At 38.6% G+C, this 22,938-nt stretch overlaps 1 protein-coding gene across 2 annotated transcripts in view; it reads left to right on the forward strand.

Annotated features, from left to right (window-relative positions):
* Nucleotides 1-22,938, forward strand: part of MYLK4 (myosin light chain kinase family member 4) — a 147,905-nt gene that overhangs the window by 91,989 nt on the left and 32,978 nt on the right. For both annotated transcript variants that reach the window (XM_036740888.1, XM_036740889.1), the window contains 2 exons: nt 19,303-19,378; nt 20,135-20,531. In XM_036740888.1, coding sequence (XP_036596783.1) covers nt 19,303-19,378; nt 20,135-20,531 — 473 coding nt within the window. The remainder of the gene's footprint in view (nt 1-19,302; nt 19,379-20,134; nt 20,532-22,938) is intronic.

Below are 22,938 nucleotides of genomic sequence, written 5' to 3' on the forward strand. Positions count from 1 at the left end.
ACGAGTGCTTTACCAGTACTGGTTGACAACTCAGCCAGTCAGTGTTAGACCTTGCAGGGAGTTTGGAGGATGTTAGATGTATATAAGCTCACACATTTAGAGCTGGATCAGATTTTAGGAGGCATCTGGTACAACTCCCCCATTTTATAGATGAGGAAACCGAGACCCTTATAATCTCTCTAGGTTAAGCAACTTGCCTAAGGTTATAGAAATATTAAGTGGCAAGAATAAAGTTTCAGAACACAAAGTGTGCATGGTCACCTTCAGAAATACTGTAGCAGCAGCAGACTAGAAAGCCTTTAGCCTGTTACTTAGTAGGAATGTCTCTTGCTATCTCTTAAGTAACAAGGAGTCGGGCTCCAAGGTTTCTAGCCGGTGTCTGGGCATCCCTACATAATACCCTCCAATGCTTCAGTTTGGTCTCACAGTTTCTACCAGCCCCCCAATTCTGATTATCTGAGCTCAGATCTATTTTTAAATTTGCTTTTGTGTGTCATTTTCATAAACTTTAAATTATTTGGTATGCCTTTGTAATGGACAGCTTTTTAAATGCACCTCTAGAGATGGTTGCAGCACTGACCTGGTCTCAGCTGTTAGTGCCCTCACTGAGTTCTTTTGAGGATGTTTATCTTGGAGAAGAAACTTCTTGGAGGGAATGGGGAGGGAGAGAGATGTGAAAGCCACCTTCAAATGTTTGAAAATTTGTCATAGAGAAAAGAAATTAAACTATTAGAAGGCAGCGCTAGCAGGTATGGGTGGAAGTTACAGAGAGGCAAGTTTCAGTTTGATATAAGAAGAATCTAATTAATTTTAGCCGCTCAAAATTTGAGTGGGCTCCATCTGGAGGTAGTTCTCCATCACTGGAGGTCTTTCAACTGTGGCTGGATGACTTTTTGTCGGGGGTGTCATAGATGGAATTCTTGCTCAGGTATGCCTTGAACCAGATGACCTTTGAGGGCTGTTCCAACTCTTAGATGGGATTCAACCCAAGTCCCCTCTGTTGAAATTTAAGCTGAGTTTTGGTTCCGAACTCAGTACAGAGGTGAGGTAATGAGTCACTATCCTTAGATGATAGTCTTTTATACATTTAAATATGGATCTTGGTACATTTCCCCCAGTAATGGAAAGCAAAAAGTTTTGAGGCAACTCTATTTTTTTTTCTATTCCAAGCAACAGATAAAGCAGATGAAACAAAACACTCAGCTATTAAACCAGCTGACTGATGACAATAATTTTTTTGAGGAGACATTTTGGGAGGTAATTCATATGTTGCAATCATAATACCTGAATTTTGATGGCTGAACTATGGTGTAAAGGGGAGACTGGCCAATGAAGGCCCAGTCCTTACAAAGGGGGAAGGGAAGAGAAAAGTGCATTTATTGAGTGCCTATTATGTGTCAGGCACGGGTGCTAAGAGATTTGCAAATTTTCTCTCATTTGATCTTAGAGTATACACAATCAGCTCTGCCTAGCATCAATCCACCTAGAGGTTTGGTGAGCCTGCTTCAAGAAATGCATGATATAATGACGATGGAGGGGTCCTTTCTGATTCAGAGTATGTTCAGGTTTTCTCTATCTCCTACTGGCTTATGGTGTGTTGAAGAAAATCCTTTTTTAATTGGAGGTTGAGCTGGCACCGATTGTACCCACAAGAAGGCTTGAGCAGAGGAAGGGTCCTTCTTTTCCTTAGCCAGAGTCTCAAAGCTGGAACTGAGGGTACACACAAAAGGTAGAACATATAGCCCGTATTCTAAAGACCATGCCCCTACTGGCTAATCTCTTCTCCCCCACCTCCACCCCACCCCTTACGACTGGAACTGGGGATGTTTGTCCTAGGGAGAAGACTTAGGAAGAACATGATAGCTCTCTTCAAGTATTTCAAGCTTGACATTTGGAAGGAGAATTTGCTTTGCTTGGCCCCAGAAGGAAGAACCAAGAGCAATAGGGGGAGGTCAGAGAGAATCAGACTTGGGTTTGATGAAACTACCTCCTAACCATTAGAGCTATCCAACAATGTACTGTGCTCCCTTTCACTTCGAGGTCTTTAAGCAACTTATTGGGTATGTTGTAGAATGGGTTCTTGCCTAGGATTGATTTGGACCAGATGGCTGACTGAGATCCCTGAAATCTTCTCATCCTGTGCTTAGCAACTAAGAACAGTAATTGGGAAAGATAGTTAAAGGGGCTTCAAAGTTGCTTTATAATGTTTCTTTCATTATGTCTCCTATTGGCCATGGAAAATTGGCATTTACTAAATCACCTGAAGAAGTCTCTAACATAATAGGCAGCTAGGTGATATGGTGGGTAGAATACTGAACTTGGAGGTTGGAACTTGGGTTCAAATCCTTCATCAGACTCCAGCTGTGTGATCCTGGGCGAGTCACTTACATTCTCAGCCTCAGTTTCCTTATCTATAAAATGGGGTTAATAATAATAAGCCTAACAGACTTGTTATAAAGATCATATGACATTTTATATACAAATATATATGTATGTATCTATATATACATACATTGCTTCACAAATATTTAGATGTTGCATAAATGCTAGCTATTATGCTTATTTGCTATGACAATGGCACAAAGTAGATGCTTTTTAGGATCGTAGATTCAAAGCTAGAAGGGACCTCAGAGGTCATCAAAGTCCAGATGATCCTTTATTTTACAAATGAATAAACTAGGGCATGTGGAGGTTTTGACTTACTCATATACAGCTAGTAAGTCTAGAGGCAGCGAATCTAAAGCAGGGGTGGAGCCTTTTAACAGAGTCCAAGTTTTACGGAACAAATCCTTTTATTAATGGGATTGTTCTGTGAAGTTTGGATTCAGTCAAAGAGCCACACTTGAGGACCTAGAAGGCCACATGTGGCCTCAAGGCTCAGGTTCCCCACCCTGATCTAAACCAGGTTTTCCTGACTCCAAGTCCACCACTTTATTGGTTATGCCTCGTGGCCTCTTACAAATGACTGTGGCTTGGCTGTGTGACTCTGGAAAGTCACCCTTTTAGGCTCTGTTTCCCCGTAAGTAAAATGGGCACAATAATAGCAACTAAATTACATGGCTGTTGTGAGTTTCAGCTCAGATAATACGTGCAAAGTGCTTTGCAAACCTATATAAATTCCAGCTATATTATAATCATTATTATGTTACAATATATTATTATTACTTATTAATAATAGATCAACAACACAATGTAAGGTGCAATCCATCGGAGCAGCCACCATGCTAAGTAGTTTGAAGGTGTCAATGTTAATCTTTCATACTTTCCAGGAGAGCCGATTAAATCAGCCCTCTTCTATCATTCCATAAAGGATAACACAAGAATATTGATTACATGCCATATACATCCAGAAAAAGAAATATGGAGTCTGAAAGCAGATCAAAGCAGACTATTTTCTTTTTTTGTTTTGTTTTATGTTTTTCTTTCTCATAGTTACTCCCATTCGTTCTAATTCTTTTATACAACATGACTAATGTGAAAATATGTTTAATAGGAACGTATATTTAGAGCCTTTGTCAGATTGCATGCTGTCTTGGGGAGGAGGGCAAGGGGGGTGGGAAATTTAAAACTTATGGAAGTGAATGTTGAAAACTAAAAATAAATAAACTTATTTAAAAAAAATATTGATTGCTTCAATCCCATTAAAAATGTTGCAGAATACCCCAGTGGGGAATATATAAGTTTTTGGAAGTCCGATGTCATAGCTGGAAACCAAAGCATATTTTAAGCCCCAATTCATGGGCAGCACTGGACTCAGTGATACAAATGTGATTTTAAAAGATATCTTTAAGAAAGCACATCCAAGTTTTCCATATCCTCTGGAAAAAAATGTAATTCCATAATCATAAGTAAAAAGGAGTGGCAACAGGAGCAACAGATGGCTCTGGCCTGCTTTCCAAAAGAATCCCCCAGCTAATGGTTTAGATATATGTATAATATGCTATCTGGTGTTGCTTGAGATTTCACCTCAACTCTGCTGAGAAAATAACAGACTTTGCTGATTATAAATGGATTTGGAACTAGAGGGGTGCTAAGACATATGAACAGATAGAGTATAGAGTTTATCTAAACTTTGCATCTCCCAACTACAACAGTGTCCAATAGTGGTTTGCTAGAGTAGTAAATTAATGAATATTTGTTGATGGATTAATCATTTGATCCAGTCACTCATTTTATAGATGGAGACACTGAGCACTGAAGAAGTTAAAAAATTTTCTAAGGTTATACTAGTAGAAAACGGCAGTCAAAGAACACAAGAGGTATTATGACTCCTAATTTTATTGTCCTTTCCTCCATATTGGGCAGAGATGAAATAATTTGTCATGTTCAAGACTTTTCCCTGGTAATCTACTATTGTAGATATTTCTAAAGCTTTCAAAAATCAAGAATTTTCTCCATTTAAAAATAAGCAACACAATATAGTAATCAAAATACATTTATGAAAATGAAGTGATGAAATAGTTTGTCATATTCAAGACTTTTCCCTAGTAGTCTACTATTGTACATATTTCTAAGGCTTTCAAAATCAAGAATTTTTCTTCATTTAAAAATTACCAACACAATATAGTAGTATCATCAAAATATATTTATGAAAAACCTAATTGTATGGGATCATGTTCAACCCAATGAGAGCCACATGATCCTAAGTGCTGGATTTTAGACACATTTTCAAACATAATATGTTTCAATATTCATATAAAAGATAAACATAGTAGAATGAAAGCATTAAGCTGACAAATCAATATAGCATTGGTACTCTATGTAGATAGTGTGTTTTAAGGGAGGAAGGTGAATGTCAGGGTCCTGTGACCTCTGACTTCCAGGATCTCTGACTTCAGAAATAATCATGCTCTAGAACAGGGCTTCTTAAACTTTTCCCAACAGGGATCCCTTTTCCTGTTTTAGCAGCCTTTGTTGGCGTTGCATGGCCTGAAGGCATACACAGTGCAAAGTGGGAAACCAAGGCTGCTGTCAAGTTGGGCCATGTAACGTGGTCAAGCGCTGCCAGATTCATCACACATTTGATTTTGAATTAATCTTTGGTCCTTGTGTATTCAGAAACCTTTTACTGTTGACAGATTTTTCCTGACTCCATATGGTTTTGAGACCCACAGTTTAAGAAGTGCTGCTCTAGAAAAACAGGGAGAACTTTAGAGGTGGTTTTGTCAAGATTCATTACCACCAAACCTTTCGGTGTGGTTTGTACCCAAGATCTCAGTGCATGACCTGGCACCTAAGGTTTCCCCAGAAACACAGAGAAAGTCACACAGGAAGAAACAGATGCCTGAAGCTGTATTGCTTATTCATGGAGAGGCGCGACCTAACTCATTAGTAATTTCTTCCTCCAAGAGGATAGGCCACTATGAGTCACTGGATAAGGCTCTTTTAAGTGGAGGATCAATACATTTTCCTTTAGAGAAATTAAAAGCTTTCCAAGGATCCTGGGGTAGGGATAATGTCCTAACTTTTCCTCTATTCTCCCATTCTCGTCAGGCAATTTAGGTTACTTTTTACTTAAAAGCCCCTAAAAACATCCTCAAGGCTTAAATGACTGAGAGGGCCAAAAGTACGGTAGTGTTATCACTTTGTTGGTCCTCTTTGTCCAAAACAACCACAAAGAGCTTCAGATACACTCTGACACTTGTCTGGTGGACCACTTTGGGTATCTCAGGAAAATGGGGATCTGTATTCAGCTGAATAAACTCAAGGTGTCCTCAGTGCACATCTTTTTAGACCAGAGTTGCCAACCTTGCAGAGGGCCTGAATCAGATCAAAATATAATTGGGAGATGATTAACAAAATTAATAAAAATAAAAGAGAGATAATATTAATTTGTGGTTTTCTAAGTCAATAGACCTCAGCACTGATCCATTTCTATTTGAGTTTGACAATGCTGTTGTAGACTACCTTTCTGCTATGTAAATTTATTTCTTTTCACTGTGGCATGAGCTATGAATCTCTCATTTCATCCCACCATCAAACATAACCTACCAGGGGGCTGGCCTGAAACAGGAACATTTAGAAGACAGCTTCTTATTAATCATCACAGATATTTTATTTGTAAAATCTTGGCTAGGCTCACTTTCACAACATTCTTGTCACTTGGAGAGATGAGGGGAAGCTAAAAGATTAAGTATTTTGCTTGAAGTCACAAAGAAAATAAGTCACAGAGTAAAGACCACAAGACCTAGGTCCTTAACTCCCCAGCAAATCACATGCCACTTTCACTTTATGAAAATCAGAAATCCATGAGGAATCACCAGCACCTTCTCCTGGATATGTTAGCCCATTGTATGTATGTGTGTGTGAGAGAGAGAGGCAGAGAGAGAGAGAGAGAGAGAGAGAGAGAGAGAGAGAGAGAGAGAGAGAGAACTGAAGCCCTGAATCATGACTTTGGGAACCAGGAGATAAGAGATAGATGTGATAAAAGAGACCTTAAAATAAAAACTAAAATGTAAACCAGGAACACTATGTGAAATAACTTGTTATAAAACCATCTGTACTGAGAAGAAATCAAAGAGTTTTATTAGGTGAATAAAAAACATTATAAGCTTCATGTAAAAACATTCCTTGGTTAATCCTTGAACTATATAAAAGCAGAATTTAATTAGGTAAGACTTATTTTAAAAGTCAGATGTTCATAAAGAAACAATAACTTAATTTTTACCTGCATTTAAAATGATTAATGAAACGGAATGTGTGTGTATGTGTATAGGCACACAGATGGCTATATATCCATATATATGGATACATGTCTCAAATTGCTACTTTTTATTAATCAGTTTTTTATTGCATACTCTCTGAAGTAACTCAGGCATGATTTAAAGCCATAATTTTAAAAAATCTCATTTGATTGAAAAAAATCCCTAGTATAACATATACTCTTTATATATCCTTTTAAGCACAATACTATAATAACTGGTGTCCACTAGAGGTCCAAAAGTCCTTCCTTATTTATAGGTTAGTAGCTATAGGTCAGATAAGCATAGGCCAATAGGGGCCTTATCAGGTATCTAAGGAGGACGTGGGGTATCCTTTAGGATGTTATAAGGCTGCAGATTTTAGGAACCTTTTGAAGCAAATAAGGAAAATAGAATATTTCAAAGAGGTTGAGAAATCATTTCATTGAGGCGGAAGGGAAGAGCCAGAACTGTGATTTCATCAGAGTGGGGAACTTTCGGTGGAGGGGATTCCCAGTGTAGCAATTTCCTTCACCCTCTGTTGGGGGTCAATTCATATGTATCTTAGAACCTTACATAATTGCTTAGGACACTAAAGTTAAGTGCCCAGAGTCACAGGCAGTATGAGTCAGAGGCAAGGGTTGCGCCAAGGTCTTCTTGATTCCAAGGCCAGTTCTCTATCCATTACGTCATGCAAATATTGCCATCTCTTTTTAGAGATACGGAAACTCCAAGGCTCCAAGTGGTTAAATGACTAACCCAAGAAAAGTAATGCAAGCAGAAAGGGTGGAATAATATTGAACATGGAGGAATGACAAGATTTGTTTGTGAAGTAGATAGAAGAACCACAAGAAATTAAAAGGCACAAAGGAATTCCTTTCTTGGTATAGACATGAGTTGGGAAGTTGCAGTGTCTTCCGTAGTGTTAAAGGAGGGAAAATTATGAGTTAAAAATAAAATTATTTTCCTAAGCAAATCCATTACCATCAATTAAATAACAGAGGGAAGAATATGTTCAACATATTGTTAAATGTTCTCAGTTACAATGCTCGATAATGTTTTCACTATATGTCTACAGGGAAAGTCAAATTCCTCACCCACACATATGCTTTATGTTTTTGTGATACTTGACCATTTAAAAATCACCTTCCTCAACAATGCTATGAGAGATAGACCACATGTTATTATCTCCATTTTACAGATGAAGAAAACAAGTCTTACGGGGGGTTAAGTAACTTGCCCAAAGTCACACTCCTCATAAATGGGTTAGCTGGAACTCATAGCCATTTCATTTCCCATCAAGTCTGTGCACTTTCCATTATCCTATACATTCTCATTTGCCCTTTTGAAACTAACAAAGAAAGACTAGATATTTGAAAAAGAGAAAAGTCATTAGAGGGAAATCAAATATGCTCTATAATTTGCTTCCCTGATCCTTTCTGTTTACCCAGTAAGCCCCATTTACTACCCATCTGTTTATAGCTGCTGCCCAATCTTACTTCTTAGAGACCCAATTATCATCTTCAGAGTTTGTATATCATCTTCATGGACAGAGAACTTATTAAGTTAAAAAAATTGATTTTTGCTTTAAAAAACACTCTCTGTCAAGGGTTACCCTAAATTTTAACAGACATTTCCAAAATATATCTAATTAAGGATTGTAGTCTTTTCTCATAAGAGATAGTCAATGATAGATTGCTTTAAGTATTATGTGATTTGTATTATGATATTGACATAGCTAAATCATATAGGCATCATAATTTGACAGAAGTAGTCATTAACTCTTGAGGTCAATACCTTAAAGTTCAAGAACCTTTATAGTATTATATCCAGTACATGGACAATGAATGGAGACATTCTTGCTTGGCTCCTGAATGATGCATGATTCTCCTAATTGCTGATGCATCATAAAGCTCTAATTTTCCCGCCTGAGTTATTTACTTACACAGTTGAGATTGCTTACATTTGAGGTCATGAATAGCCCAGTGAAGATTCATTTACAGAGAACATTGAGAATTTCCTGCCTTTCAGACCTATCATTCAGATCTTGTCCTGCCTTAAACTATGGTTCTCCTTTATGATACACTCAGTAGTCAGGGATTTTTTTTATTTTAGTGTCCAGGGAATTAAGAATCTGCTGTGAGGGGGAATGAATGCTCATACAGAAGAAATTTATTAGGGTTATTATATAAATAATTTACAGAATCATCTTTAAGTGCCCAAAACTTAAATATTTCTCCTGAAAATACTCCTACTTTTATCGTTCCTCTGTTCACTTTCTCTGAAGATTTGTTTTCCCCTTTCACCCTTTGGGAGTTTACTAGAGACTTAATGAGATAAGAATAAATGACCACAATTTCTTCCTTAGTTTTCAAGTTTGGTATATTAACTTCCAAATGCTCAAAAAAAAGCATGTTCATTTTCGAATTTCATTAAGCAGTCATATGAACGGCACACAGTACAGGGCAGGTAAATCATTAGTCTGGAAGATGTTAGAAGGTCGAAAGGAATGTCCTGCAGCTGATTCTGCACTGTGAGGTGTGTGAAAGTCTAGGCATCCCATGAAATGATGTCAAGATCCCCTAAAGGCATCTGGCAAGGGCATGTGACTTCTGCCCTCAGCCAGGGGTTTCAGAGCAAAAAAAAAAAAAAAAAAAAGGCATTCCAAATAGTATCCAACATAGCCCAGCTGTTTGAGAAGCATTGACTGCTGGAAAGTAGCTAGCCCAAGTAATGAATAGAAAGCAGGGAAGCTCTGGGGCTCTGTGACTAGAGTATAATCACATCAAAAGAGATGTGTGAGGTCTGTCTCTTTAAAGGCCCAGTCGCTACATCAGTTGGTGAGAAAAGCATGCCTTTGGTCCAGTGGGATTGCTAGAGGGGCTCAGAAACTTTTTCTCATGGAGCTCAAGTCTCTCTCTAAGTGGTTCCACTATGTATAGGAAAACATGGATCCTAGTGTGCTCTGTAACAGAATGCTTCTTGTGTTCAGATTGGGAATTCAGAACATCAACTATATTATCACAGACACGATGGACACATAATATGGGATTGAGGGCAGGTCAATCCATGTCCCAGGTAGATATCACACCCAGTTTTTGGACCAAAGTGCCTATCTTGTTAAGAGGTTTATGTCCTTTGGCAATTTATTTTGGACTGAACCTGTGATTTTGTGGGTATCAGAGTGCACCCATTGAAGCTACCAGTGCAGGTCAGCGTCTACAATTGCCTCTACCAATGCTGGTCAGCATCTCTTCTGTGACTTTATTTATAGTTGAAGAGAGAGTTGTGCTGAGATGGTAAGTAACTTGTCCAGGATGCATCTAGTGTGTGAGAGGAAAAACTTGAAATCACATCTTGACCCTGAAGCCAGCTTTCTATCTACCCTACCAGCCTGCCTCCCTCTGACAATAAACATACTTGATTGCTGGTGGTCATGCCAATTGTTTTTTTCTTTTTTTGAGGCAGTTGGTGTTGTGACTTGCCCAGGGTCACACAGCTAGTAAGTTTCTAAGTCTGGATTTGAACTCAGGTCCTCCTGACTGCAGGGTCAGTGTTCTATCTGCTGTGCTTCCATTGTTTCTTAACCATGATTATTTTGTTTGAGGTTTTTTGATCTGGATCTATTACTTCATCAGCATGAAGAACTCCCACTTTGGAAACCCTCTCTACCAACAGAAATATATTTACTTTCCTATAAGTTAAGTGATTTGCTCAGGGTGATACTGCCAGTATGTGTCAGATATAGGACTTGAACCCGAGTCTTTCTGGTTGAATACTGTCTTTCTTTCCGCTATGCCATGCTCTCTTTCTACCATGAGTATATTAATACAAAATAATGTAAAGCCTGAAAAACAATTTTCATACCACTAAGAGTTGAGATTCCCAAAGTATATTACAGAATCACAAAATTTCAATTGGAAAGGACCTCAATGGCTATCTTGTCCAAAAAAAGAATTCACACATGCCCAATGATATTCATCCAACCTTCGATGGAAGACCTCCAATGAGAGGGAACCCCCTACCTCCTAAAGCAGCCTTTTCCATTTTTAAATAGCTTTAGTCATTTGGAAATTTTCCCTTAAAGCAAACCTGGATTTTGCCTCTTTGCAATTTACACCCATTGCTTCTAATTCTATCTTCTGGGCCCAAACAGAAAAACTTTATTACCATCTGTCCTTGATGATTCGTATTCATAATTGACTTTAATAAAACATACAGATTAATGGAACTAGCACAACAGATCATGTGACCAATGTCTGATTTGCTCAGGTGACCTATATAAAGAGTCTTTGGGTGGGTTTAAGTTAGAAATTCTGTCCAGTTTCCTGTTTTATTGCCCTTCAACTTAGAAGGAAGATAACTAAGAGCAGAGGAAAAGGAATAATAAAAAACAGATCACATTTTTGTAGCACCCTAAGGTCTGCAAAGCTCTTTGGAAATATCATTTTAGTTTATCCTCATAACAGTCATTGGAGGTAGGTGCTATTATTGTCCCCATCTTACTGAAGAGGAAACTGAGGCTGAGAGAGGTCAAGTGACTTGTCCAGGGTCACTCAGGGGATAAGTAAGTGCCTGAGGCTGGATTTGAACTCAGGTCCTCCTGACTCCAGGTCCAGTGTTCTATCCACTATGCCACCCAGTAGAGATCTAGTCCTGTTGGGAGGCTCAGGTAAAGCAGAAATGAGTCCCTCTGCAATATACAGATTTTTTTTCCTGTTCAGGCAAGGCAGCTGAAAGAATTTCTTGTCTAAGTGGGATTGCAGTCCCATGCCTGTCCTTTATTGTCAAATTTATATTGGTGTTTTGTTGGACTGATGTTCTGAAATGATAAACTTTACTATCAAACCCCCATTTAAGAAAACTGAATTAAAGAAAAATGATATCAGGTGTGAAACAACTACAAAATCCAAACTACTTATAATCTGTTTAGGGAAATGTGGCATTATTCAGTGCAAACAGCAATGGATTTGGAGGTAGAGGTCCAAGGTTCAAAGTCTAGCTCTGTTGCCACTAACTAGCTGTGGGGCAGCTAGGTTGCATAGTGGATAGAGCGCTGGGCCTGGAATAAGGAAGACCTGGGTTCAGATCCTGCCTCAGACAGTTACTGTCTATGTGACTCTGGGCAAGTCACTTAACCCTCTTTGCCTCAGTTTCCTCACCTGTAAAATGAGATGGAGAAGGAATCGGCAAACCGCTCTAGTGTCTTTGCCAAGAAAATTCCCAGTGGGGTCATGAAGAGGCTGAGAATGACTCAACAATAACTACCTATATAATCTTTGATGGGTCACTTAGGTTTCCTCATCTGTAAAAAGAGGGAGTCAGATGAGGTGACCTCTAAGGTCTCTTCCAGCATTTAATCTATAATGTTATACAGTCATTTAAACAAAATAATAGCAAAAATGTCTTGTTTACTGTCATACCCCCTTCCAATCTCATTTTCTTTTGTGCATTTTTTGTTACTGTTATTACAAAATGTACATTTACATGTGGCATGTTGAACTTCTAAAGGAAGCAATGCTTCTCAGAAATTTAAAAAAAAAACTCTAAACCACAAGCAGAATGTTTTGTTTTTTCTAAACCCGATAAATGTATTTTGGGTGCTCTGCTCCTTACTGCCTCAAGTAAGAGCCTCTCACACAAAATACAGACTTTAGAAAAACAGATTCTGAAAAAAACAGCAAGGCCTAGAAAAGAGGACAGAGAGGCCAGAAATCCAGATCCTATTTCTAGTGCTTGTTAACCTCAAGCAATTTTATTTCTCCCCTGGCGGCCATCATTTATTTACCAGATAATAGTGGGTGAATCTCTTAGGGAACCTTAAAGAAAGTTGTCATTGAGATGCCTAATGGGTTTATAGAGAGCTGGTCTGCATTAGGAAGACTTGATTCAAGGCTGGCCTCTGACACATACTTGCTATGTGGCCTTGGGCAAATCACTTAGCTTCTCAGTGCCATTAGGCAACCCTCGGGAGATTACAAGTTACTAGACAGATGCTGATCTGTTTTGGTCTAGGGAATTCCTTCCCAGGAGCAAACTGTATCCATGAAATCACAGGCCCTGTTAAAAAAAAATACAGTAGGTTACCACTCATCCCACTGTCGACCAGCATTTATTAAACTCCTACTATATGCCAATTAGTAGGGATACAAAGAAAGGCAAAAAATTGGCTCTCAAGGAGCTCATGTTCTAATGGGAGACAACATGAACATAATTATGTACTTAGGAAATATATTAAAATTGATGGAAAGTAATCTCAGAGAGATTTGTTGTTCAGACATTTTTTGTTTTTCAGTTGTGTCCAACTCTTCATGACCCCAGTTGGGGTTGTCTTGGCAAAGATACTGGTATGGTTTGCCATTGCCTTTTCCAGCTCGTTTTACATATGATGAACTGAGGCAAACAGTGTTAAGTGACTTGCCTAAGGTCACACAAATAGTAAGTGAGGTCAGATTTGATCTCAGGATGATGAGTCTTCCTGACTCTAGGTCCAGCACTCTATCCACTGTGCCACCTAGCTGCCCTTAATCTCAGAGGGAAAGCAAGACCTAATAATAGGAAAGGGATGTCAATAAAGTACTAAGTTACCATAAAAGATGCAGCCTCACTAGGTGACCTCTTTGTACCACGCACTGCAAATTAGTCTTCTGGATTAATAGGAAAGGAAACAGATTGCATAAAGAATGATAGGCCATATCTCAGAGGGATCCTGATAAGTCATTTAACTGATTCAAGGAGAGAGACTCAAAGAGGAACCTAGATCCTGATAGGCCAACCCAAAGAACCTTAGACCTCTACCTCCAAATCCATTGCCATTTGCACTCAATAATGCCACATTTCCCTAGACATCTAGAGAAAAGGAAGCTCTAAGGAGCTAGTTGGATCTGAGAAGCATAAAAAGGGAGGAGGAGGGCAGGACTCTGGGAGGGAGGCAGCTTGGGATGATTAGAATGAGGTGTGTCTGGGTAGAAACAATGAAAGTGAAACTTTTCCTCTTCACACCTAGGTGACCCTGTATCTCCTTTTTCCTTGAGCTCCTTTATGGGAGCTTGAAGACTTTTTCTTTGGGGAAGGGCGATGGGGGTGGAGTTTATGTATCTTTATTTTAAATGTTTACCTTTTTAAAATAATAGGAACAGTATAATCATTAGCAATTGCTGGTCTGGGTGTACTCATTGGGAATACACAGTTTTTTTTTTGTTGTTGTTCAGTTGTTTCTGACTCTTCCTGACCCCATATGTGGGAAAGATATTGGAGTGGTTTGCCATTTCCTTCTCCAGTGTACTAAGGCAAACAGAGGTTAAGTGACTTGCCCAGGGTCACACAGCTACTAAGTGTCTGAGGCCAGATTTGAACTTGAGTCTTCCTGACTCCATGCCCAGCACTCTATCCACTGAACCACCCAATATACAAATAATAAACTTCAAAGGCAGGATTTGAATCTGGCCCCCTGACTCCAGAGCCATGTCCTATAGAAAGCAGCATACTGTGAGTATCCTAAATGTCTTATTTTCCTATTTTAGTGCCTATCTTATACTTTAGAAACAGCAACTGAAATGACGTAATGTTGAATTTTCTATAAGCTAGTTAGTGTAATGAGAAAAAGAGAAAAAAAAAGTTTTCTTTCTATTGGAAGTCTTTTTAGTACCAAGTTCCTCTAGATGTCAGTATTACATCAGAAAATACAAATGGCATTGACTGCATTTTAAAGTCATTCTTCCTGTTGATAGTCACATGTGACATTATTAATGTACAGTGGTTCTTTGGGGGAGGGTATTACTCTTGTATTTCTAAATGTGGACTGGAATGTCTGACTGCTATGGATCAAGAATGATGTCACAGCTTTCAGAAACTCCACTTAGAGACAGCTATAAACTATATGAACTATAATGATTTGAAAATGGCTTCTGGTGTTATGACTGGGGCTCTCAAATAGGCTTCTGGAAGGATGGGCAAAATCTCAGACCAATTACCTTTGCAGAATAAGGCCTGGATTGTGTCTGAATTACCATGTCATATTAGACATGCCCTTCTGGTGAACAGACCCATTACTCTGGGATGGATACCAAACAAAACCCAAGTGCATAAGCTGCCTGAGGGTGAGAGTAACAGACACAGTTAATTGCCTTCTCACTCTCTAGGACCCCTACCTTCTCCTGCAAGGCACCAGTCCATGGGGCAGGTCACACTGAAATACCAACATCATAAAGGACTCCTCATAACGCATTTAGAGCAGCTATGCCCTTCCTTCCCCAGTGGCTTGTTTGGGTCAGTGTCTCTTTCTGTTGAGAAGCCAATTATGACAGTAGGTAACAGGACTGAGGCCAGCTTCCATCCATCAGCATGGTGTAAGTGAAATTATAAAAGAAATATTTCTCTACTTAAGAGATTCATATTTGCAAGAAGGTTAAAAGCACTCATTTACAAAGAATGTTGTTCAGTTGTGACCAACTTTCACGACCCCATTTGGGGTTTTCTTGGCAAAGATACTAGAGTGGTTTGCCATTTCCTTTTCTAGCTCATTTTACAGATGAGGAACTGAGGCAAACAGGGTTAATTAAGTGACTTGCCCAGGTTCACACAGCTAGTAAGTGTCTGAGACTGGATTTGAACTCAGGAAGATGAGTCTTCTTGACTCCAGGCCCAGTGCTCTATCTACTACATCACCATCTAGCTGCCCCTTATAAAGGATATCATTTCAGCATACTGAGATCAGCTCTGCTTAGGCTGGTACTTTGATGTACTAATTACAAATAACTTTTATTTATTAATTAAAGCAAAGTCATTCCACCCGTTGATAGTCACATATGATAACCTCTTGTGGGGAGGTATTACTCATATTTATTTATGGGGACTGGAATGTCTGACCGCTAAAGGACTCACCTTCCTTTTCCTTAGATGCCCAAATTAATGGTTGCTTCTATCTATTGCTGAAAATCAGTAAAATTGCTCACATCACCATGTTCAGCATTCTCTTTCTCTAGATCTTCCTTTCTACCTTTCTCTGAACATTTGTGCTAATGGCTATTCCAACTATTCTCTCTGCCTCATTTGTATATTTGGATTTCTGTCAGAAGGGGTAAACCATAAGTTCTCTACTTTCTTCTCTTTTTGTTATTTCTTTTTGGTCTCAAATCTAATCCTCATCTACCAGAAGAGTCTTTGTATACCAGGAGAAAGAAGGTGCAATGATTCATACCGTTAGTTCCATTGCTCATGGCTCTGCTGGGTGTTACACTTTGCAGGGCTAACACCTACCTCAGTTCTCTTCTGTCTGATGCTAGCACTAAATTTTTAACTTCATGTTTTTCTAAGAAGGTAATCGTTGCTGCTAATTCTTCAATATTAAATAGATAAATAAAGCATTTATTAAGTGCTTACTATGTGCCAGGTACTAAGTGCTGGGATTACAAATACAAGCAAAACCCAAGATAGTTCCTGCCCTCAAGGAGTTTACATTGGAGTGGGGAGAAGACAATACATAAAAAGGGAGCTCAAAAAGGGACAAGGTAGAGAGGAGCTGAGAGAGAAGGGAGCTTGGGCACTTTTCAAAGGATGTTTTATAGTTGGAATTCACCAGTTGGGGAAAGGAGTAGAGGCATATTCGAGAAGGAAGTAGGGAAGGAGCACCATGTTCAAACTACTGTGTATACCCCCATAGAAAATAAATACCACCCATGAATTTACATAAATTCCATAAGAGTGACAACAATACTTCTTATAAACATATAGGATGATTCTTAAGACAAATGCTCATTGAGAAGTTTAAAGAAATTTCTTATTTTACTGATTTGGGTGAAGGCCTTTAAAAATTATAGTAAAGCTAGTGTTGAGATACTTCTAACTGTACCAATCCTAGCTCAAATGATCATAATGCTAGAATCAGTCTTAAGAAATTAACTAATCTAACCTTCTCATTCTATAGATGAGGAAATCGAAGTCCAGGCAAGTCATGTGACTTGCCTGAGGCTACATTGGATAGTAAATGAAAGATCTAAGGTTTGAACCAAGTCTTCTGACTCCAAATCTATTGCTGTATTAGTTGTCAGCTATGACCCATCAGGTTGAGTAGGAGCAATGCATGGCCAAGGATTTGCCTAATAGCTCAAAAAGGTGACTTATGAGCCTGTGTTTGAGTGAAACATAGTACCCATAGCTATCCTTTAATCCTGTGTAGCTGACTTTCATTTACTGACCTATTAGTTCACACTTGGAAACTTAATTAACCTAAATCCTTCTTTGACCTTTGTTTGTGGCTCTGTGATGTTACAGCCTTCTAACCCAGTGGAAAAAAACTTCTTTCTCATCCCTTAGGAGGCTGGTTAATGCCCGGCTGTTTTGACACGTGGCTATATGCAAGGTCAAATCTTGGACCTCTCCTGTGTCCCACTGGTTCTGTTAACAGACTCATTTCTTATTCACCTGAGAACAAAACTGCCATGGAGGGCAATCAAGGTTGGCACCTGGTGGGTTCAGGTGGTCTAAGATAATGGAAGCCTGATTATGTTACTTATTTTTTCTACATTGTTCTATGCATGTCAACAATTCAAATCAACAAACATACTGAGGGCCTACTCTACTCAAGACCCTTCTAGATGCTAGAAATGCTTTGATGGATCTGTGGACTGATGGATACGATCATTCCTTTCAGTGATGCCAATCACATCTTCTCTTCACCTTCTCCCTAGAGGTATTCTACATGCCTTGTTAGATGCTTTCCCCTAGGTCTCTTTACTTTGTGTGTATCCCAATTGAGAGATGGAACCACATTTTGTATTTGTTTGCATCACAGACATTACCTAGGGCAGTGCCTTGTACAAAAAAGGGCTTTTTGTTTGGCATTTACAACTCCTTACATTGTAGCCGCAGCCTAGCTTTCTAGACCTTTTCCCTCTACTTCTCATTTGTTATGCATTCCAGTCAAAATGGTCTGCTTGACAATCTTTCACTATACACAACATTCTGTCTTCCACCACCAAGTTTTGCACAGGTTATCTTCCATGTCTGGAATGCTGCTCCTCCTTAACTCCACTTCTTAGAATCTGTATGTAGAAATTCCGGGTTATCGTAGCTCCTGGCTCTGTCTAATACATCTTTGCACTCCTCCCTTTCTGTCAAACTCATTCCAAAACACCCTTTCGACTTCAGTGTAGCTTCTACCACTAGGCTTTTCTTGATTTCCCCTTCCGTTATTAATTCTGTCTCCCCTCTGCATCCAGAAAGTTATTTGTGTTTATAGATTTTCTATTTACTTATATGCATATATCTTGAACACTTTCAATACACTTTAAGCACCTTGAGGGCAAAGGTTGTTTCTTTTTGCCTTTGGATCTCTGGTGCCTAGCACATAGTAATGCTTAGTAATTACTTGTTTAACTGAATGCATTACTAAGTGGTTGATAAATATTTTCTAACAATCATAGGATCAAAGTTTCATCAATGGAAAAAACCTTAGAGATCATCCAATCTAGCCATATCATTTTTTATAGACGAGGAGACCAAGGCCCAGAGATGTTAAGTATCCTAAGTCACACAAATAGTAAATTGGAGAGATGGAATTCAACCTCCAATCCAAAGCTTTTCCCGCTGTACCACCCTCCCTCCAGATAGGTGATGGTTAAGGTTACTAACTGTTGGAAGCAGACCATGTCTAATTTAACTTTTTGTAGAACGTTTAGCATATAAAAAAGAGTGATAACTGTAACCCCGAGTTTTGATTTTACTTGATATATTGAGAGTTGTCATTTATTAAAACATCCTGGCAGAATGAGAGAGAGAATACATCAATAATAAGAGAATTAGATTCTATTATGAAGTGTATCCAAACCATACACAAAAAAGAATTTCCACATTTAATTTTAACTTCACAAAACACAGCAAAGAACTAATGTTTACTTTAGTTCCAGCTTCGTAAACAGAATTTGCCACAGCCCATTAACAGTGTAAAGAAGATTGTCAGAGCAATATTTGCCCAGGAAAACTACTTCTCTAGAAGGTTAAAAGGGCCTATTTATGTTCAAAGAATATGTTTGCACTCACAGGTCAGGATTACTCAGGCAGCTAGGTGGTACAACGGATAGAGCACTGGGCTTGAAATCAGGAAGACTCATCTTCATAAGTTCAAATCCAGCCTCCAACACTTACTAGCTGTGTGACCCTGGGCAAGTCAATTAACCCTGTTTGCCTCAGTTCCTCATTTGTAAAATGACTGGGAGAAGGAAACAGCATACCACTCTAGTATCTTTGGCAAGAAAACCACCGATGGGGTCATGAAGAATCAGATACAACTGAACAACAACAGGATTACTCAGGTTGATACTTGAATATGTCAATTAAAAATCATTATCTATTCATTAAAGTTGGGCCTCCTCCACTAAGCAATAATAAATCATAACATTTTAGTTGCCGTATATATTCAATCTCTTCTATAAAAGGAAGGGTTGGAATAGTTTTCCTAGGTCCGTGCCAATTCAAAATCTTATTATCTTGCTACTTGAAAGTAATAATGTTATATTTGTTTTAAATTATTCTATACTTCAGATTAAACTTCCTCCCAATGACTCTGGAGCATTTCCTTGAATCTGGAAGTGCATTTTGTAATATCTTAATTGTATATCCACAGGCAAAGGAGACGGTGTGGCATCATTTAAGCCTGAAGGAAACGTGTGTTACAAAGAAGAGAACTCTAGACCCCACAGGTAGAATTCGATGATAAAAAGATTTTTGTTGAACTGAATCGCTGTTCTTGACCGCATGAAAGACACATTTATAAGTTATGATTTAGGGAGGCTGTATTCCTTGATTTATGTTTATTTGGCTTCCTGCCCCTGTTGAATGCATATAAGAAAAACTTTAAAAAAAGAACCAACTAATTGGCAATTACTCCATCATCTTACTTTACCTTGATCCATTTAAAGTTCATATTTTCGAAGAGAAAAAAAAGTGTATATGCATGAATATTTGTGTGTGTGTGTGTGTGTGTGTGTGTGTGTGTGTGTGTGTGTGGTTAAGATGTATAATGCTGTATTTGATGGAAGGCAGAACTAGCCTTGTAGTCCAAAAGACCTGAGCTCAAGTCTTTCCTTTGACACACACTGGCTGTATAATCATGGACAAATCGCTTAAGCCATCCCTTTGTGCTCTAAGGGACCCCCTAAGACTATAAGCTATAGATGAGTTATTGATGATCTTGCATCAAGGGAGGGAGTTTCCACATTAGGAGGCCCTAGTTCTCTATACTTATAGAACTCACAGAACTATATATAAATGTGATTGTCTATGTGTGTATATATATGCACATAATATATGTTAATATTTGTATAAACAAGCATATATACAGGGGAGAAGGGGAAGAGAGAAATAGAGAAAGGGGGGTGGTAATCCATCGTGTCATCAAATTATACTAATCTCATGAATCTTGTGTGAAAATAACTGTGCTTTGTACTGGCGTCTAGAGAGATCTGCTCAGAAGAATCAAGCCTGCTCAGACAAAGAAAAGATTCATAAACTCAACAAGGAAAATGCTGAAAAGGCCTGTACCTCCTTCATTCAGGAAGGTTCTCCTAGAGGAAGATTTCAAAACAAGGTAGAAGATTTTACTTCCAGAGAAGAGTGTAGAGAGGATACTATTGGAAAAGATTCATCAAAGACGGGGAGACAAGAAGAGGTAACCATTCGAGGAGATAACCAAGACATTGTGGAAAAACTCAAAGCTTTGGGAGATGTGAAGGGATCTCAAGACAGTCTGGTCTTCAAAAGAGAGAAAAATGTACTTCATGCTAAAGGAGATGCCAGTAAAGAAGAAACTGGGGAGGAAGGATCAACATCTACAATAAATGAAACAGTCAAAAGGTATAAGAGTTTGCTTCCAACACAACAGGTTGATAAAACTAATGGGAAGAAATTCTGTGCAAGGTCAGGTTTAAATCAGTGGTGTCAAATTCAAACAGAAACAGAGGCCACTAAACAGTACATAAGGATCCCTGCTGGCCTCATATTGACTGAAAAAAGCATAGATTAAGATAAGCTATGTCCTATTACATTTTAATTTATTTTGTTGAATATTTCCTAATTACATTTAATCAGGTTCAGATAGTACATGGCAGTGTTGTGGGCTGTGTATTTGACACCTCTAGTTTAAAGCACAGACTGTCTTGTTGTTCTATAATAGTCCAATGTGCTAATTGGGAGCCATCTCCAGTCATCCTGATCTATATCTGGCCACTGGACCCAAAATGGCTCCAGAGGAGAAAGTGAGGCTGGTGACTTTGCACAGCCCTCCCTCACTTAAATCTGATTCACTTCCAAGTCATGGCATCACCTCTCTGATGTCATGGTCCTCTTAAAGAACGAAAGACAAACAACATGTACTATTACAATTTCAGGCATTAAATGAATAGCAGTGCCAATATGGACTTACATGCCATTTTTTAATGTCTGTAGCTTATAAAGTGTTTGTCTATACTATCTTATTGGATTCTCACACCATCTCTGAGAGCTAGGCAATGATGGTAGATGAGGACATTGAGGTCCAGGCAGTCATTATTCAGTGGGGAAAGTATCAATCATTTAAAGTCGGAGGACCAGGCTTCAAATTTTGACTATCTTTCTCACACCTGTGTTGTCTTAGATAAGTCACGTAACTTGGTTTCCTCTTATGAAATGGGGAAGTTAGACTAAATGTTCTCTAAGATTCCTTCCAGCCCCAAATCCTATGGAAAGTCTTGCATAAGGTCACCCAGTTGTTGAGTGACAGAGCCAGGGCTAGAATCCAAATTATCCTGAATCCCATGTATATCGCCAATGTGAAACCCACAGCAGCTGTTATGAATATGCAGGCATATTTCCACATTTGAATTGCAAAATATAACAGACTCTGTTCCTCAAAGACTTTCGAAACCAAGATATTAATTCAGATACCAGAAAGCCAAATCCACCGTAGTAACAAAGAAGTGTGTACACGTTACCAATGCAGAGAGTACTGCCATCCCAAGCCATCCCCAAGCCTTCCCTCCATCAGGCTTCCCCACAAACAAATTCCCTTAGGCAAAACTCCTCTCTCACTCATGCTAGCTGCTCTGCCTCTCTCCCTTTCCCAGCTCTGCCTCACTCTCTCTTCCTGCTCCACCTGCTCAGCAAGCTCCTTCCACCATAGGCTCCATGTGAGTCAGGCTAATATGACTCAAGCTCAAAGCAAGTCACACAGGCCTATTAATGGATGGATCTTCCCATTCTATTACCATTACACCATACTATACTTTTTTTTTTCACTAAAGATAGTAATTATCTAAGTCTAAGAGATGACACTCATGGCCTCAGTAATTGGGAGCTGGTTGTGCATCTCTTGTGGATGTTATCCATCTTCTTTTGCTACTTTTTCTTTTTTTTCCTGCCTTTCTCTATTTCATTGCCTAATAAACCCTCTCTCCCACCTGGTAGCATCAACATCAGCATTGTTATGGCTAACATTGCACAGATCTTTACAAATATTACCTCATTTTATCCTTACAAAAATCCTGAGAGGTAGGTGCTATTATTATGCCCATTTTACAGTTGAGGAAACTAAGGCAGACGAAGGTTAAGTGACTTGCCCAGGGTCACCGATCTAGTAGACTATGTGAAGTCAGATTTGGCCTAGGTATTAACTGATTCTAGGCTCAGTGCTCTATCCCCTGTGGCACCTGAAAGTTGGGTTCTACAGAAACTGGTGAAATTGATATTGGTCAGTTTTGCAAACAGAAAAAGTAAAGGTTTTGTTTTAAGGATTGTAGGGCAAATCTAGCCTATAATACAAAATAAAATGAATAGATTAGATGAAGCTATAGCTCGATAATCTGTATCTAAAGAATTTCTGTCACTCTGAGTCTCGTAATGGGGATTACTTCAAAACTTTATTATGACTGAGTAAAAAGTAATTTATTAAGTTGCTATCTTTAATATTAAGCTTTAAAATATATATATATATATATATACATATATATATATTCAGCTTGAGAATCTAATGAAAATTAACCAATCAAAGTGACACGCATCATGATTTTATCATTCCTGTGTGACCCTTCTCAAAGTAATTCATCTCTCTGAAACTATTCATATCTTGTTCATCAAGAACGGTTCATGCTAGGCCAACTCAATTTCCTTTTTCAAGCTGGGGAATGCTATAGATATAGTTTACCTAGGTTTTAATAAGGTTTTTATAAGTAAATATTTTGACAAACAAAATCTCTTGTGCAAAACATAGAAAGATATTTTCTAGATC

Source organism: Trichosurus vulpecula, chromosome 1, assembly GCF_011100635.1.
Source record: "Trichosurus vulpecula isolate mTriVul1 chromosome 1, mTriVul1.pri, whole genome shotgun sequence".
Taxonomy (NCBI): Eukaryota; Metazoa; Chordata; class Mammalia; order Diprotodontia; family Phalangeridae; genus Trichosurus; species Trichosurus vulpecula.